The sequence below is a fragment of the Papio anubis genome, chromosome 7, assembly GCF_008728515.1.
Source record: "Papio anubis isolate 15944 chromosome 7, Panubis1.0, whole genome shotgun sequence".
In the NCBI taxonomy this organism is placed as follows: Eukaryota; Metazoa; Chordata; class Mammalia; order Primates; family Cercopithecidae; genus Papio; species Papio anubis.
In genome coordinates, this window is record NC_044982.1 from 109,818,047 (window position 1) to 109,837,465 (window position 19,419).

Here is a 19,419-nt window from a genome sequence, read left to right on the forward strand (position 1 = left end):
TTGAAGGATTGCAATATATAATTTATTGACATATTAGAAACATCTAAATGGTGTCATTACATGGATTTTGATACATCTCTGAGCACATCATCAGCTTGAGACTAGGATTGAACACTGTAGAGAATCAGTTCAAGCAGCACATGATACATCGGAGGCACCAACACAGAAAAAGGAGGAAGGTCAGACACAACCTACATTTGCAAGGTACCATTTACTTGATGAAGTTCTAAGAGAGTTGACAATGGGTTTTTTAAAAAGAAAAAAAAAACAGCTTTGGAATGTCTAGAAATTAAACCAAAGGTCCAGACTTTAAACTTTAGTCTCACATTCTGTAATATATTTTGATAAACAGTCCAGAAACGCTTAAGCAGTTGAATTACTGAAACTATAGTTTGCAGCTAACTTGTAAGTGACTCCAGGATTCCAAAACGACAAGCTAACCTCTGATCTAGAAAGCATGTTTGAATCTAAAATATACTTTTAAAAGGCATTCTTATGAGGTTCATTGACATGGACAAAATTGCATATGTATGCATAATCTATGAGAAAGTATTTTGGTTGTTGTACTGGTATAGAACAGTCTAATTCAGCTAACTCATCGTCAAGTAGTGATGAGATAAGATACTATCCTGATGACTGTCTATTGAAAGGCTGATGCAAAGGTCATGACTGACTGATGCAGGCAATGAGTGGCATGAGAGTACCTGATATTACACATTTGTGCAATGGACTGGCTATCCTGAATGAGCAACTCATCATGTTTGGTGTTTCACCTAAGCTAATTACTATAAATGGACCACATTCACTACTTAGGAAATATTGGGTTTCCAAATCTTAGCTAAAGGTTTAGAAAAAAAATTGCTGCAATGCAGTGTCTTGCTAAACTCACAGCTGGATACTACCACCAGAGGTCAGTTTTAACTGACACTAACAACAGCTGGAAAAGTATGGAAAATGTGTTCTCTGTGTGTGTGCATGTGTGTGTTTGCATTTAATGAGCTGCTGAGAATGATGGTTGTCGTATGATTCTCTTTTTAATGCACTGGAAAGTTGTTTCTTTGCCCGGCATAGCTTCTACTCAGTAAGAACTATTAATGATTAAATGGTTCTGAAAATAACAGAGTTGTCCACACTAAACCACGTTCATGAGCTATAGATTTTTGCTAATTTTTGTGCTTTTCTTATTTTCTTCCCTTCCTACAAAGTATGAGACCATTAGCACTCATGTTGGAGTGTGTTGGCCAAGAATCCTGAAGGCCCAACACTAGTATTGATTAGTCATCTTACTAAAGCACAATTTGAATTGTCTTAAGTTAACAGGAGAGCTTAGCTGGCCAGTCAGCACTCACATTTCCATACAGCTTTGTTGTTCTTGACGTATACAATAGGTCTAGCAGTGGAGATCAACGGAGGTGATGCACCCAGGAGACATCTGGCCTTGTCTAGAGACATTTTTGGTTGTCACAACTGGGGAGAGGGTGTTACTGCTATCTAGTGAGTGGAGGCCAGAGACGCTGCTAAACATCCTACGACACACAGCACAGATAGCCCTCCAAACAACTCCAAGTTGGTTTTGTTTAACCATCATTAACACTTTTGTTTGGAATATTCAGATAAATTTCTAGCAAACGTAGTTATAGAAAAATTGTATAATATGTAGAGTTTATGGGGCAGAATTTTTTACTTTACACATGAGTTTAGAGATCAGTACTTATAAAAATAACTGGGCATCTCGTGGAGATACTTGAACTTTTCCAGAGAAACTTTATTCCATTTTGTGTAGCATGTGTATTATTTGAGATATTGCTTCAGCAGTCTCAAGAAATACATTAAAATTAGCTACTTCTTTTTCAGTGACTTCTACCTGTGCCAGGCACAATGGCAGGCACTTTCATACATTGTGTCATTTAATTTTCACCACAACCTTATAAGGTGCAGCATTAGTAATCCTATTTTACAGATGAGGGAACAGAGATGCAGAGAAGTTAAGCTGCCTGCTCAAGGTCACACAGCTGGTAAATGATCAGACTGGTATGCAAACCCAGATATGTCAAACTCAAAGCCCTTACTCTTTCCTTTACATGATGCTGTCCTCAGGAACTATGGAACTTTTTAACCATAGAGCAAATAGATCTCAGCAGCACAAGAGGAAACATAAATGGAAGTAACCAAAAATATATTCATCTAAGATATGGCTACATTATACCAAACGTGCTAAGTCTCTGCTTTCCTTCTTGGGTTTGCTCAAAGCAGCCTAAAAGGGTTGTGCACGTTATTTCTACAAACCTCCTCTCACCTAGATAGTTCAGAAAGAGAAGAAACCACATTTTTCTTCAATTATCTAGATGACTGAGGGGGAAATGATAGTTTGCATCCCCTAAAATTTTTAGGCTGCAAAGTGAATTGTCCTCACTGCTTCTCACCTGAGAATCACCCACTTTACCGTTTAAACTATGCACAACCCCTCCTCAGTTATCATTCTGGTTTGGGTAGATCTCGTCGAGTTTTAAGAATAATATGGAAATGCTCCTTATATCTGTAATCTATAATTGTATCACATTCAACTCCAAGTTAGTTAACCTTGACTGTTTTTCACAAGATTTCAACACAAGAGCCTGTGTCAGGGGAGGGGTCTTGGGAAAGTTTCATTTCTGGAGCAAGATTTGTCTCTAAGGCATAAGCTACCATGACATATCATAATTCAGGGGCCACATAGATGGGATATTTGGGTACTCAGAGCACATACAAATTAGTATGTGAACAAAATATATTACTGGATTGCTGAATGAGTTCAACCACACCATGAATTACAGTGCCCGGACAGAGTCAGAGCCAGGACCCACAGGCCAGAGCCTCTTCCATGGGGGAATTCTGCTTCTACTCCATCAGATAGAACCCAGACACCCAGATTTAGTCACTGAGGGATTGGTTTGGGGCTTTTGTACATTCTAACAAATGTTAAAGCCTCATTTTCTATGTAGGCACTTTATAGATTTATTACAAATGACATACTCCAAATATTACCTCCTGATTTAAATTCTTGTTTTCTGTTTGTCTGATAGAAAATTACTGATGTCCTCAGCTTAGATCATTGTACTTGCTGTGTTACCGCTGAACTCCAAAGGCTTTCTTCCTTTGCAGAATTTTTAAAAATTTATCTTTAAAACCCAATTATCGTGAGTTCTTTTCAAGTAGGCCTTTAAAAACCCAGGGATTATTCTCAGAAGTGAAGCAGCATTCTGCTTTTATATCTTCTGAAGTGGCCACACTTCAACATTAAGGAATGATCAGGAAGCAGTCTCATCCATAGTCCCTTCCGTAAACTATATTGATTATTTTAAGCCTTTCTAAAGCTTCTAGGTCATGATTTCTTCAAAATCAGACAGCTGCTTCATTTGTTCGATTTGCATAGAATGCCTTCTGAGGAGCTTCTTTTTACTTCTTAAGTCAACTCTCTTTGGTGAACTTGGAGCAACAGGAACCATAGATTTTAAGCCACTAGTAAGAGGGGAAGAAGGTTTGCTGCTAGATCTAATATCCGGAATAGGTGGGTTCAGATTCACATTTAAAGGCGGCAGGAAGCCAGGCCTAGTGTGAGAAATGCGATCAAGGAGCAGAGTTCCAGAACCTCGTCGTTCTAGAAGATGTGGCGGCCTGCGGCGTCCTGAGCTGGGGGATGTGCTAGGTACAGTGTCCAGGGACTCCCGAGAGCCGTGGAAAAGAGACAAGTGAGAGCTGTTGAGCTTCTTTCTATCTAAAGGTCCTTTGCCAGATTCAAGGGAAATGGAGTTGGGAGGGTCAGGCCCTGGCTGTAAATCTAAGTCGTAGAGGTCATTTTCCAGCCATTTGAGGGATGCTGGCTCTTTGAGAGCAGAAGGTCCTGATGGACCCATACCACATTTCTCTTGGTCAACAGGCAGAGTTCCTCTCCTGGCCAGACGCGGGTGGGGAGTCTGACCTTTTTCATAGGCTGCTTTCCAGGATGCCGGTGCTGAAGAGACTGGAATCTTCAGAACCTGCTCTGTGACTGTGTGAAAGAGGGTGGGGTCTTTGCTATCGATACTGTTGGTTCTGGAGAGGGGCCCCCTTTTAGGGAAGGACACATCACTGATGCTCTTGATGACCTCGTTTTCTGTGCTGGCACCACGGGTCTCATCCTGACGCGTTGAGGCTGCCAGCACCGAGGGCGCGATCAGGCCCCAAGGTTCAGACTGGAGCCTCTTCAGTTGGGGCAAACGGGCCCTTTTGAGATTACTGACCTTCCTAGTGGGTGACCCAGGCTCATTAACAGCCTTGGAGGTGTTACAACTGCTTGGATGCCCTGCTTGGAGGCTGAAGAAGTCATCTTCCTTCTCAGTAAGCGGAGAGTCCAGGCCTGGAGACTTCAGCTCTATGTCAGAGGGAGATGCATACAGTGGAGGTGAATGCCTGTCTTCTACTTTGGGTGAAGGAGGGACATTAAGATACTGTTTGGTAGTTTTAGTGCCTGAAGACGATTTATCTGTTGTTATAATAATCACCTCCTTCCCTTTGGCTTTGCAGGCATCAAGGAGATGTTTCAATGCATCCTTGTCATCTGCATTTATTGCATAAACCAGAGCCGAAGCCCCAGTGCGATCCTCAAGGCTGGGGTCTGCTCCATTCTCCAGTAATAAGGAGACCACTTCTCCCCCGGCTCTTCTGATACAGGCATGGATGAGGGCAGTCTTGCCAGACTTATCTTGGATATTGGGGTCTGCCCTGTTGTCCAGCAGGTACTTCACCATCTTGGACTTGCTGATGCTTTGCTGGTCCACATGCTTGGTGATGCATGCCACCATGAGAGCTGTTTCGCCTTTGTCATTGCTTTCATTGATATAAGCTCCCCCTTCCAACAGCAGTCTGGTCAACCTGAGCCTCCCCAGCCACACAGCCTTTAACAAAGAGTTTCCATCAGTCCTTAATTCAGTGTCATCATCCATCATATTGGCTACAGTTTAGAGTACCTATGCCACAGTAGCAATCAAACCTAGCAAAGGAAGAAGAGGGAAAAAATGTTATATGTTTTATAGCAGATCTGTGCAGCATGCTTGTTACAGGGTCTGGGTACAGTCATATCCCAACCTGATCCCAACTTATATTGACTTGGCCAACTTATCTAACATTGCTGAGTTAGTTTCTGTGTCTGTAATAATGTGTCACGGGGGGAAGGGGGATAGTAGTAACCTACCTCATAGGGTCATTGTAAAGACTGCCTAAGAGAGTATGTATAAAACATCCACATGAAAAGCAGTTAACATAATGCCTAGCATAGAGTAAATATTTGTTTAAATGCAAGATGTTATTGTGTTGACTGCACAGCACTTACCACAAATGTAGAACTCTACATTCCTTAGAAAAAGTTTGAATTATTTTCTTCACTGCTGTGTCCTCAGCATTTAGCAATGACTCACGTGTAATGAACAGGTCGCCTCATAAATAATTGTTTCATGTGTTGTTATTGGTGTGCATCAAAAAGACTATTAGGAAACACACCAAAATGTTCATCCTTATTCTAGGCAGTGGGATTATGAGTGGTTTCAGATTCTTCTTTCTGCAGTTTTCCCAAAATAAATATGTGTGATTATTGTAATGGGGGTTGATGGGGTAGGGACAGTGAAAACAATTGTAAAACAAAATCAATCTAGTTATCCCTTTCCAGGTTGTAGTCCTCACTTTTCCAGCAGATGTCAGAATTCATATTCTTATTCAGAATAATGCCATGCTATTCCCTTCCCTCTGGTTGAACTGATAGGAGGCAGAGAATGGAGAAGGGGATTGCATTTTTGCTCACAAATGTTAGGAAATAAAGCTCAGACCAAAGTTTTCTCAGCTGAGGTTTGTCAAACCTGAGTTTTCTATTTTGATTTTTTTGTCAGTTCCCTAATTCCTGGACTCAGAATCTTCAACCTATGTGTTGCTTGAGGGGCCCTTCACAAATAAGAAGAGGTAGGTATCCCAGTCTTGATGCTCCGCCAGCCCACGGGTACCACACTGGCCATGTCTCTGCCAGTACAGCACCTTCACATAGGCTTTTTGTGCCTCCAGGCTCCTAATGAGCAGATGGCTCATGTGGTCTACCTGCCACAATGCCTGAGTTTCCTCCTCATCTGATTCACATCATTCTTTCTCTTACGCTATTTGCCTAATCACTTATTTATTTATTTATATTACTCTATTAAGTTGGCAAAAGCTTTTCTTGGTTGAAGTTGAGAGATGGATATATATGCCTTTGAAAAATTTAATATGTGAATAGATACTTGCTATTAAAATAAAACAAACAAACTACATGTAAGTATATAAAGAGGAAGAGGTCTTCTTTATTCATCCCCCACTCCTCCTTGAAAACTCCTCTTCAGAAGTAACCATGGCTAAGAGTCTAGTGTGTATCTTTCTGCTTCTTCAAATGCGTTGTTCTGATAACTACATGAGTCTGATGTTGTTGTGTTTATGTGTTCTGCTAGATTTCCTGCAAAACTACCACCATTCGAGGGCACTGTGTGGTTATTAAATACATTGACAACAAGTCTCCATTTCTGTCTCTCCATCTCCTTTCTGTCTTCTTCATTCTCCTACTGATCTCTGTGTGTGTGTGTGTGTGTGTGTGTGTGTGTGTGTGTGTGTGTGTGGTGTGTGTGTGTGATGGTCTTTCTCTCTCCTCTCTTTCTGTCAATTTTAATTATTTTTACTCCTCTGTGGTCCTACACACCATTGCTGTGTTAAAGCCGTATGCATCAATAAGCTTTTCAGTCTCTGAACCCTGGAGATTTGAAACAGAATTTCCAAAGACTAGATAAATGAGTGGAATGTCCAGAGAAAGCGTGCTTCTTTCCATTTCATCAAAGGGGTCCTTTTTCTCCTGGCCTCAGTCTACCTCTCTAGAATCATTCCCTGCCACTCCAGTCTTCTTCACATTCTATCTTCAAATCTCATTTCTCAAATGCACCATTCTTCATGTGTGTTTCCTCTTGGCACTGTTCATGTTTCTAACTATAAGGCCTCCCTGCTCTTCTTTAATTATTCATCATCCCCCAAACTTCAGCTCAAATGTTACTTCCTTTGTACTCAAGAGGAAAATCACTCAAGATCAAAGAGGGAGGGTTGAGTGAAATTACAGTGACTCATCATCAGACTATATAAAGAACTCCTACAAATCACTTCCTCCAAAAGAGGATACACAAATGACCAATAAGCACATAAAAAGATACCCAGCCTCATTAGTACTCAAGGAAAATCAAATTAAAGTAAAACAAAATACCATTTTAGAATGGCTAAAATTAGACAGACTGACAATACCAAGAGGCATGCAGACAGGAAGCAACAGGAACCTGTTGGTAGTATAAATAAATTGAACTAGACTGAACCAAAGCCCACACTCGGACACAGTAATTCCATGCCTAGGTTTACACCTGTGGTAGTTTGCAAACAATGGCCATGAGGTCCTCCCATCTTCATATGTACACTAGGAGTCAGCCTTGTGTCTCGCTTTCAGCCATAAAATGTAACTGTGTGACTTCCAAGGCAAAGCCTGAGTAGGCCTTACAGCTTCCAAGTTTGCTGTCTTGGAACTCAGCTGCTGTGTAAAGAAGTCTGGAATACCTACCAGGAAGGGTACATGAAGTTTTAGCTGGTAGCGCCAACTAACTGCAAGAATGTGAGTGAGACAATCTCAGCCCAGCCAGCCCCAGCCAGCCCCTAGAGGATTGCAACTGCATTAGAGAACCCAGGTGAGACCAGTGGAAGAAACACCCAGAGCCTGGGCCAAGCGTAGCAATATTAGAGAATAAACTAGTATGTGTACCAAAAGACGATCAGCAGCCCTATTCATAAAAGACAAAAACTGGAAACAACCCATCAAGAAGAAAATAAGCTGGGCATGATGGCTCACAAGTGTAATCCCAGCAATTTGGGAAGCCAAGGAGGATCACTTGAGACCAGGAGGTTGAGACCAGCTGAGGCAACATAGTGACACTCTGCCTCTACCAAAAAAAAAAAAAAAACTGGGTGTCGTGGCTTGCACATATAGGCCTAGCTTCTGAGGAGGCTGAGGCAGGTGGATCACTGGAGCCCAGGAGTTCGAGACTGCAGTGAGCTATGATCACACCACTGCACTCCAGCCTGGGTGACAGAGTGAGAATCCATCTCAAGAAGAAGGAGAAGGAGAAGGAGAAGGAGAAGGAGGGGAGGGAGGGGAAGGAGGGGAAGGAGGAGAAGAAGAGGAAGAGGAAGAGGAAGAGGAAGAAGAAGAAGAAGAAGAAGAAGAAGAAGAAGGAGGAGGAGGAGGAGGAGGAGGAGGAGGAGGAGGAGGAGGAGGAGGAAAATAGATAAAGAAAATGTAATATCTTCATACTCTGGAATACTATACACCATATTTGTATATGCTCTCTCTCTTTTTCTCTTGCACACGTGCATGCACACACACATACATACAAAAACACACACATACATATACAAAACTAGATGCCACATCCCCTGTGTTCCTTAATTCTTTACAACTTTCTTTGAGTATCAGTCTTGTTAATCACCTGGGTCAGCCCCCTCCACAGAGCCCTGCACCCCTCAAACTAGAAGTACTGTCTTTTCTCCCTTCTCAGCTGTGTGATAATTAGAAAGTAGGATAAAGGAAAAGATGGAAGAAAGGAGAAAAAGAAGGAAAGGAAAGTGGGAAGGAAGACGGATGGATAATTGGGTTACCTTTTATGTTACGTGCGGTGCAAATCACTTACCTCTAGTCTAGCTCAGAGTCAAGAGAGGGAGGAAGGGAGGCAGGAAAGGAGGCAAAGAAGAAAGAAATGGAGGAAAGATGGTATATGTAGGAGAATCCTTCTCTCTCTTCAGTTGGAATCAGTGGCCTCCTCCTCCCCTATGCTCAGGTCTTGTCCCTATTTTAACTCTTCCCTTTCCGCACCTAAGGAGGCATCAGATTGCAGATAAGGCATCCAGGTTCTTTTCTGTGGTCTGGAATATTTATATCTAGCCCACCAATAGGCATAACATTCTGTGTGGTCAGTGAGTTCTTTTGCAAGTTGTCATTTTTTTCACTGTGGGCCTCCCATCTGAAATTCCTTAAATGATGAAATGCAAGAGCTTTGTCTGAGGACAGAATCAGGTGCTTACCTCACTCTTGCAGCCCAGATAAAATGTGCCAGGCTAACATTAACTGTTAGCATGCTGCAATAATCGTACACTTTTCATTTTAAGAATACTGGGCTTGGCCAGGCACGGTGGCTCATGCCTGTAATCCTAGCACGTTGGGAGGCCAAGGCGGGTGGATCACCTGAGGTCAGGAGTTTGAGACCAGCTGGCCAATGTGGTGAAACCCCATCTCTACCAAAAGTACAAAAATTAGCTGGGTGTGGTGGCGCACGCTTGCAATCCCAGCTACTTTGAAGACTGAGGCAGGAGAATCACTTGAACCCAGGAGGCAGAGGTTGCAGTTAGCCGAGATCGTGCCATTGCACTCCAGCCTGGGCAACAAGAGAGGAACTCCATCTCAAAAAAAAAAAAAGAATACTGGGCTTAAAAGACTGCTATTTACATGGCCTCAGTTGACAATAGCCTTACAAATTATGGCAGACTAAATTCATGCATCATGCCAGATATGCATAGCCATGCCTACTTTGCCTGCCTCTGCGTGTTACACACTCACCTTGCTTTCTTGCCTGAGTGGTCTTAGCAAAGTTCAAACCTTTCGCACAGTCTTAGTGTCAGGTCACTGCTGCTGTTGTCTGCTACAAATGGTGAACCCCCACACCTGGTTTCTGCTGACCAGAAGAAACTGACCCTGTCCTGACTTTCTCCAGCAGTTGCCTGGAAAAACCAGGTTACTCAACCAATAAGTATGAGGGAGTAACCCTTTGTAGAACAGATGTTGACCAATAGAAAATAGAGGATGGGAAAGAGATGTTACGTAAACGCTTCTCCCTCTTCTCACCCAATTGCCTTTTCCAAGATGCAATAGATTATACAATTTCCATAAGACAGAATAATCAGCGCATTTGCCATGAATCTGTGGCTAGCTCAATAATGTATTCCCTTGTATTTGCTCTTTCTCCTCCCTTGTGTCACTTTTCATTTTCCTTCATTCCTACTCCCCAGGATTTATAGCCCAATAAACTGTTAATACGTATGTTTTTGCTCCAGACTGATGTTAACTGCCTCCCATGAACCATGAAATGCCCTGTCAGGAAGGTTTTTCTACCATTTCACAGATGAGGAAACTGAAGTCAAGAGTGAAGAAGTGACTTGCCCATGGTCATTCAGGAATCAATGAATGACTGACTCTCACAAGCTACAGTGACTCTTTCTTTCTGATATTATCCCTGCCTTCCCCTTCACACAGAGTGAGGCTGATGGTTTATATTATTTGACCTGCCCCATGTGCAGGGCTGACTCAACCTTGGGTGGATTTTGAAATTGAGACTGAGAAACACCAGTTATGCTGGGCTGTTTGTAGAGAACTCTGGTTGTAAGAGTTGCATTTGTGGGTTAGCCACAAGGGCAGAGAAGCAGAAAAGGTGACGTGCAGAGGAAGAAGAATGAAGTAACCACACTGAGACGCTGAGATGAGAGGCAGGGACAGAGTACTTTTCCTCTATCCTCTGAAGTTTCAACTGTCTTTGGAGTCCATGAACACCTTAGAAGACTTCCAATAAGTCAGCATGTTTTTGTTTATGGTAGCTTGAATTAACTTCTGTTACTTATAAGCAAGTAAACCTTGACTAAAACACTGGCATTACTTGCTCATTCATTCATTCATGATCAAACATATATCAACTATCTACTTGCTCATTCATTCATGATCAAACGTGTATCGATTACCTACTCCAGGCTAGGTGTTAAGGATAAAGAGGTATAAAATTCAGGAATGGCTGCCAAGTAATTTACAATTTAGAAGGAAGGTGGATGTATATTTTAATGACAGTAATAAACATTTATGGTATGCTTGCCATGTGCCAAGCAATGTGCTGAACACTTTATATGCATTGTGTCATTTAATCTTTACAGTAATACTATGAGGTGGGTACTATTATTATCCCCATTTTATGAAAAATGAAACTGAGTCTCAGGAAGGTAAAGTCATTTACCTCAAATCACCCAGGCAATATGTTGTGGAGCTGGAATTCAGATCCAGGCAGTCTAACCCCAAAGCCCACATTCTTAGCCTCTACATGACATAATTGTAGTGCAAAGTAATTAATAAGTTCCGGAATGGAAGACAAATATAAAACAAGGAGATGTGAGTGCCAGGAGGGTCTCGGGGTACAGATTAGGAAAGGGCTCACAAAGAGAATAAAACTGAGCCAGGACTTGAAAAACATGAGTGGAAATTTGTTGAACCAAAAGGGGGAAGTCCTTACACTCAGGAGTAAGTACAAGTTCAAAGGCAAAAAGTAACAGAACATGGACATTTCAAGAACTTGATGGTTAGTGCATGGTGGTGGTTGGGAAGTGCACTGACGGAGCAAGCAAATATGGGGAGGTCGGCAGAAATCAGATTCCAAGTTCCTTGTAGCCTTGTCCTGCAGTTTGATGTTTGTTATGTGGAAATAGGGAACCACTAAAGAATTTTAAGGAAGAGAATGACATGATCATTGACCACAGTGTGGGAGATGGATTGGGAGGCTTGGGGGTCGCCTAGGAGCCTCTGAGAGATGAAGAGGATCAGAAACAGCACAGCCGGGAGATAGAGAAAGTCTCAAGCTGGAGAGATGTTTGAAAGGTAGAACTGAATAGCGGTCCATTTGACAAAAGTGTCAACCAAAATCTAATTTACCTTAATTTGAAAATTTATCTACTATTATGCATCACAGTGAATAAATATTAAAAACATGGAATACTAGAACTTTTTTTATTATACTTTAAGTTCTAGGGTACACGTACACAACGTGCAGGTTTGTTACATATGTATACATGTGCCATGTTGGTGTGCTGCACCCATTAATTCATCATTTACATTAGGTATATTTCCTATTGCTATTCCCCGCCCCACCCAAATAGGACCCGGTGTGTGGTGATCCCCTTCCTGTGTCCAAGTGATCTCATTGTTCAATTGGAATACTAGAACTATTAAGTGATTTACAGGATCTCTAAGCTTATTGGAGAGAAAATAAACAATCTGGATTGAAAAAAGCTGATGCATTCCTAGAAAATGTTGAAATCCCATCCACTTTGGCTGCTCTGGGCAGAATATTTTTGTCTTAAAAAATTAGCAACCATAATGTGGGTTTTTTTCATGTGTATCATAAGAAGAGTAAACTGAGAAGTGAGCAAAGTTTGCCTGGTTCCTCCCTTGCTGTCCTCCTTGTCTCTACCCGCCAACCCTCCACCCCCACTCCATCCCTGCCATAACTTTCACCTCTCTGGGCTGTTTTCTGTTGGATGCATTTCCATTATAACGATGGCCAATATATTTTCCAATGGCACAGGGGCTGGAGAGGAAATACTGAAGATTAAAATATCACCAGTGTCAAAAATTAAAATGACACCTTTTTCATGGAGGCAATAAGTAGATGTAAATGTTTGCTATCTTTGTCCTGAAGTCCTTTGATTATTTTATTGTCCCCAAAACTAAAGATGTCTTATATTTTTTAAGCTGAGAGGAGCCATCTTGTTCAATCTTCCTTGTTTAGAAACAGGAAACTTAAATACAGGGACTGAAACTTTTCTCTCTCTGAATCCAGGGTCTTTCACTCCCATGCCGTCTCACATCCTTGGCCTGAGTAATTTAGACCAAGATTACATATTAAAGGTCTGACGGCCAGTGTAGCCCACAGTCAAGTCTTGCTTGGCTGGCACTGTGTTTTAAATTTTCTTTGAATGTTTTAAGATGGATTATTCACTGCTGAGTTTGAAAAGGCTCTGTCATTCTCCGTAGTCTTACAATTGGCCCGATTCAAACATTCAGGTTACTTAACATGCCTGTGTAGGGATGCCGGTTTGTGTATGAAAGTAAAATACATAGTATATAAAATCATGATGCTAGCATTTTGTCCTTCCTGTCACTTCATGGCTGCTTATCTCTTCAGAGTTGTTAGAAGGCCTAAATAAGCTAATGGATGTAAACCTTTATATAAACTTTAAAGTATGGTGTGCTCATGTGAACCATTAGAAATTATGTAACTAACACTTAATTACCTGAGTGCAGATACAATGTCATACACTTTATTCCCCTTCTTCGAGTCACACTGACATTGTATTTCCAGTCAAACATCCCTTGTTTGGCACAGTGAAGATCTCACAGAGGGTAAGGGATGAAATTATACAAAAAAGAAGAGTCCACAGACTTTTGCAGACATCTTCAGAGTTCCTAGACCTCCAAGAAAGGACTTGGATATACACTTTCTAGTACTTAGAGACCAGAGCAAGTTTCTAGGACTTTATAATATATATAATTTGTATTCATTCTATCTGTGGCTATAGCCTTAATCTTGTTTCACCTGTGCTTTCTTGACTACTTCGAATATATGCAAACCTGACATCTTGTGGAGCCTTATAAACTGCTTTAAATTCTTTGTGAAACAAAATCAATAATCAATAAATGTTTATGAGGTTGATCCATATGAAACTGCTGTTTCAAAATGGTTTTAAAAAACATCAACGTCACGTATTTATAGTACTTGTCTAAATACACTTTAGTGCTGTAAATGCCCCATAATCCAAGCTCCTGAGGATGTGCCAGTCCATGTGGAAGGATTATAAGCTAGAGAGGTGGGAGATCTGTATTCTAATCCCAGCTCTGCTACTAAGTACCTGAGTAATTTCAGGCAAGCATCATTTTCCTAAACGAGTAGAATAACCCCAGTCCTGCCTACTTAACAAGATTGTTACAAGGATCAAATGATAGGCAATATGTCCACACTCTCTATAAAGTCCTGTTAAAAAAATCTAAGAGGCTATTACACACTGAACTAAGCTCATCCAGAATTCCTCCCACTGAGCCCTGCTCTGTGTCCAGCCCCCTTGGAGTGTGCTGAGGGAAGTGTTCACCACCGATTCTCCTTCTCTTCTAATTACCTGCTCCCTGCTTTCAGCCCCTAACACCCAACCACAATTCCCAGTTTCCAGTCTTTCCACACATATTATCTCCTTGGCCACCCTCCCCTGACACTTCTGCAAGGAAAGCATTATCAAGTATTTACAGATAGTTAAAATCTGAAGTTCAGACACATTTAGTAATTTTGTCTAAGGGCACACGTTTGTAAGTGCTACGGCTTTGATTTAAACTCTGTTGCTCTGACCCCAAGTTCAGAACTATTTCACGCAGGGAATTCCACTCAAGTATATCTTCCCACCACTGCAATCTGGCAGCGTTTAAGAGCGCAGCCATACCATTTGGTAGTTCCATAAACCTGGACAAGTTACTTGGCCTCTCTTGCTTCAGTTTTCTCATCTGTAAAATGGGGATATTCATAGGACACAAATTTGTGGTGCACTGGCTTAGCACGGGGCCTTAGCACAGGGCAAGCGCTTAATAAATGCTAGATTTTTAAAGAAGTTTGGGTACACCTTCCGAAACCCAGGGAGGCCACACCGTTTGGCTGTAGTTTTCGCGGAAGCTTGGGAGATATCTTTACACTCCGCCTCTTCCTTCTGCAGTCACGGGAAGCAGTTACGAGCAGATCAGAAATCGAACACGTTTGCTTTTGCGATTCGAGAGCCCTTTCTGGCGCGGAGCTAGGGGCGGTGTTACGTAGCTGCCCTGAACTGAGAGCAACGGTGGCCGGGGGCTAGGGAGCCTGGCTGTCGGCGCTCACCGTGCGCCTTGGGCTGTGGGGCGCGGGCACTGTCCCAGGTACTGAACTCCGGGGCTCCGGCCGCGCCGGCAGAGTGTGCCGGCGTCCATTATTGCCAGTGTCTGTGGGCATCTTCCAGAAGGCCGAGCGTGGGGGTCAGGTGAAACCAGGGCGGTAAGTGCTTCTCCCATCATTTCCCAGAAATGCCTAGATGCCTACTTTTTACAATTTCGTGCACATTTTCAGGATCATAACCTCTCACCGCCAGTTCCTCACAGGTTTCTGCAAAAATTAACGACCTTTCTCCCCATTCAGTCCCTGCAAAAAATCCAGACACCTATCGCCCAGTCCCGCTCCGCAACCATTTCCTGCAAGAATCCAGGCCCCTACGCATCTCATCCCCACGCGTCAATGCAAAAATAAAAAATGTTAAATCCGCCTTCCATTCCCGTCTCCCACAATTTCCTGTGATAAAAGCAAGCTCTGTCCTACCAGTTCCCCACTCCTGCCTGTGGCTAAACAGCATGGACTGACTTCTCGGGAGCTCGAGGTCCCCACCCGGGTGACCAATGCAGACCCCTGGGGGGTGCGCTTACCTGGTGGGGACAATCGCCGAGCGAGGCCACCTGGGTCCAAGCTATGGGTAGTGTCATTATTATTCCCAAAGCAAAATCAGGGGGCGTCTCGCACCCCTACCTGCAGCTGCGGGTTGGCTGGCAGAGGGCACTGCCAGACTGAACCAGCGCTGGGAGCTGGGGCTACTCCGGGCCCCAAGGGTCCTGTTGAGTCACTTGCCCAGAACTTCTTCAAGGTTCATGAATAAAACCTCTGCGTCAGTTCCTTCAAATCATTCCACCGCTCCTCCAAGTTGCGGTGTGAACAGGGGAGTTTTGAGTTTGGTTTGGTCTGGTTTTAAGGAAAAGAAAGAAGCATGAAAGAAAGATAGGAATCGCCCCCGGTTCCGCGCTGCGGGTGTGCAGGTCTCTGCGCAGCCCCAGCCCTCCGGCTTGGTCTTCGGCCGGCTGTGCTGGCTGACGACGCGCTGCTGCCCGCTGGCGCCGAAAGCAGCTCTCCAGCCGAGACGGGCGAGGGTTGTGTGGGTGTGCGAGCTGCGAGGAAGGAGGAAGGAGGGGGCCGCGGGGGTGGGGAAGTGCCTACCTGCAGCCTCGGCAGAGGCGCCTGCCGCCCCACCCCCTCGACCCTAGCTCTTGGGGCTCCGACTCGCTCAGCAACTTAGCAGGGGGCTCCTACACTCCCCAAGGGTGAGCGCGGAGCAGGCGCGGCCACCCTTGGGGTCCGGAGAAGTGAAGGGACGCTCCCAAAGTCTGACGTTGCAGGTCTCAGACCCTGGCAGGGATTTGAACTTGTGTCTCCTTTGTTCTTTCTGCGGCCCTGCCCTCCTCGGCTTTCCTTCACATACGCCCTGGAATCTCAAGGCTGTTTGTCCACAGTGTAGGAAAGAGAGGGAGACAGGAGGGTGCCAGTGTGATCCTCAAAACTGGGGGGCAATCTGATAATCAGGGCTGGTTCCATGGCCATTGGATTTCATTCCAAATCCATGCTTTTGCCTGCCCGCTACCTATTCCCAGGGCTTCCCGTGGAGTCGTTCGCTGACAATCTTCGTTTCCGTTTTACAAAGTAGTTAATAGTTACTGTATATGATTGAAAGCATAAGGCATTGTATTTAGAAAGTAAGTGGCTCATGCTTGTAAATCGCAGTGCTTTGGGAGGCCAAGGCAGGAGGACCGCTTGAGGCCAGGAGTTCAAAACCAGCCTGGGCAACCTAGTGAGACTTACAAAAAAAAAGTCTCTACAAAAAAAATAAAACTAAAATGCTTTCCAAAAAAAAATAGAAAGTGAGTGCCCCCTCCTCCCCCACCCTGCAGTGTCCTTCCCCAGTAATCAGTTCCCCAGAGGTAACCAGCATTTTTGTCTAGATACATGTATATGCACACAGGGGTTCTATTTGCCCTGTTTTTTAAATCCCTACTTCTTGAGTCATTTTTAGTAATTTATATTTTCCCAGGATATTGTCCATCTCATCTGCATTTTCAAATTTTCTGGCACAAAGTTACAAATAGTGTCACCCTTTATTTATTTTCATCTCTGATACTGTTCTGTGCCTTCTTCTTATTGCTGATATTGTTTATTTGTGTTTTCTGTTGCTCCATTCCCATTTTTTTCAATCAAGCTTGCTGGAGGATTATCAATTTTGTCTTTTAAGTGCAAAAATATTATTCCATAAGTTGCCTTTATCACTTACTGTCTATAGTATCAGTTAGAGAAATGTACCTTCCTAGTACCCAGTATTTATGATGACTGACTACTGTTTATGGAGTTTTTCTCTCTAAAGCAGTTTCAAATACATGTCTTATCATTCATGGTTTCTAGATTTCCCATCTTGCCAAGGGAGGCTTCATACACCAGAATCACAATACAGTTCCCTAAATGTTCTAGTAAGGTATAGCTCTGTTGTTTAGATTATCATTTCATCTGGAAATTGTATTTGTGCACAGGGTAAGGTAAGGATCTGACAAAAATGAGAACCCAATTGTCCCAACACCAATTCAAAAAGTCCATTCTTCTCTCACTGATTTGAATGCCACCTTTATAACACTTTATATTTCTCAAAACAAACTCTACTTGGTTAATGTATGTTATTTTATACAAATACACTGCTAGATTGGAATTATTTATTTATGTTAATATAAGGTTTATTTCATCTATATTAATAAATAAAAATTGTGTTCTTTTTTCTTTTTAGGGGATAAGGGTTCTCATTCAGCTTTGGTGCAAGGTTATGGTAACTTTGTAGAATGATTTTGGAAGCGTTCTGTTTTTTCCTATACTCTGGAATATTCAAATCATCAAGTTAACTATCTGTTCATTGAGAGTTTAATAGAACATGCCCATGAAACCATCTGGACTTGATGGATTTTAGAAGGCTAGATCTTTGATTATCTTCTCAAATTCATTGATGATTGTTGGCATATTCATCATCTAACCCCTCCTGAGTCAATTTTGGGTAATTTGTATTTACCTAGAAAAAAGTTCATTTCATCTACATATTTTAATGTATTGGCATAATGTTACAAATTATGCTCCTTTATAATTTTTCATGTCCTTAAATCTATTCCTACATCCCCTTTTTATTCCTGATGCTGTGTTCTCCCTCACTGTTTTTGGTGTTTGATGTTATTTTGCTGTGAATTATATGATCTACATCATTTCCATGTTGTGCTCTATTTATATGACCAATAAAAAGTTCTCCATGAGCATTTTCCCTCATACTTAATGTAGAAACAAAATGTGCATTCTGTGTTTTGGGGCACAAACAATACAAGTACACCTGCAAAGTTAATTGTAGATTAGTACCTGTATTAGTCCTCTCTCACCCTGCTAATAAAGACATATCTGAGACTGGGTAATTCATAAAGGAAAGAGGTTTAATGGATTCACAGCTCCACATGGCTGGGGAGGCCTCACAATCATGGTGGAAGTCATAGGAGAAGCAAAATCATATCTTACATGGTGGCAGGCAAGAGAGCTTGTGCAGGGGAACTCCCATTTATAAAACTATCAGATCTGATGAGATTTATTCACTACCATGAGCACAGTATGATTCAATTATCTCCACCTGACCCTACCCTTGACATGTGGGGGTTATGGGAGCTACAGTTCATGAGATTTGGGTGGGGACACAGCTAAACCATATCGGTACACTTTACATCTTTACTCTGGACTACAGGCAGCATAGTGTATTGATTAAAAGCACAGACTCTAGGATCAGACTGCCTGTATTTAAATCCCAACTCCAGCACTCACTAGCTGCATGGTCTCCAATGAGACACCAAATGTCTTTGTGTCTCAGTTTTCTCCTCCATAAAATTGGGTTAATTATAGTATCTACTTCCTAGAACTGGGATAAGAGGCAGCTAAGGTAAAGCATGTAAAATGTTTAGTGCAGCGTCTGATAGGGAGTAAGCACTCTGTATGTGTTAACTACATTTATCTGCTTGATCTATCACTATTCAAATTAAACTGTTAAGGTCTCCCAAAAGGCTTGAATTCATTTTGTTTTTCAGCAAAAATTTATTATTGAGTATGGGCTATGTGACCTGATCTGCCTTCTTTTGGAGTGCTATAGATTTAGCTGTGAATAAGACAGGCACATTCTCTGCCTTTGCAAAGGAGCCTTCTAAAGACTTGTCAGCATCTCTTTGGAGATGTGTGTGTATGTATGTGTGTAAGTGAATCAACTCACACTGTTCCATGAAGCAAAAGGCCTTTTGCAACCTATTCCAAGTCTGCTTTCTTATGGGTATCTCAGCTACTTCCTCAGAGATGCACCTTATATGCTAGGCCTACTTGATGAATAACAACAACAATAATACTTTTTAAAAAATTCTAATAATAGCAATAGAAGTTTTGAATATCTACTACTATCAATGGTCCAGCTAAAAACCACCAGGAACCCACTTACAGTTGAACAAATTGGCTGTATCACTTGTTGCAGCGAGGGACAACACATACATTGGGGAATCGTGGGGTGTCTCACTTAAGAAGGTGCTAGGAAGAATTTGTCATGGAATTTGGGCTGTGGTTGAGAGATTTGTGGGAGGGTTGAGCCACTCTTACACAGGGGGTTGACATGTGGGGATTATGG

At 42.4% G+C, this 19,419-nt stretch overlaps 1 protein-coding gene and 1 long non-coding RNA gene across 3 annotated transcripts in view; one reads left to right on the top strand and one right to left on the bottom strand.

Moving 5' to 3' along the window:
* Positions 1-15,851, bottom strand: ANKRD34C (ankyrin repeat domain 34C). Its single transcript, XM_003901280.5, has 2 exons — positions 15,350-15,851; positions 1-5,008 (listed from the first exon to the last, which is right to left on the bottom strand). The coding sequence occupies exon 2, from the start codon at positions 4,962-4,964 to the stop codon at positions 3,357-3,359; it is 1,608 nt and encodes a 535-aa protein (XP_003901329.1). The 5' UTR covers positions 4,965-5,008; positions 15,350-15,851; the 3' UTR covers positions 1-3,356.
* LOC116275784 overlaps positions 13,985-19,419 on the top strand; it is a 113,995-nt gene continuing 108,560 nt past the window's right edge. For both annotated transcript variants that reach the window (XR_004185085.1, XR_004185086.1), the window contains exon 1: positions 13,985-14,927. This is a non-coding gene — a long non-coding RNA (uncharacterized LOC116275784). The remainder of the gene's footprint in view (positions 14,928-19,419) is intronic.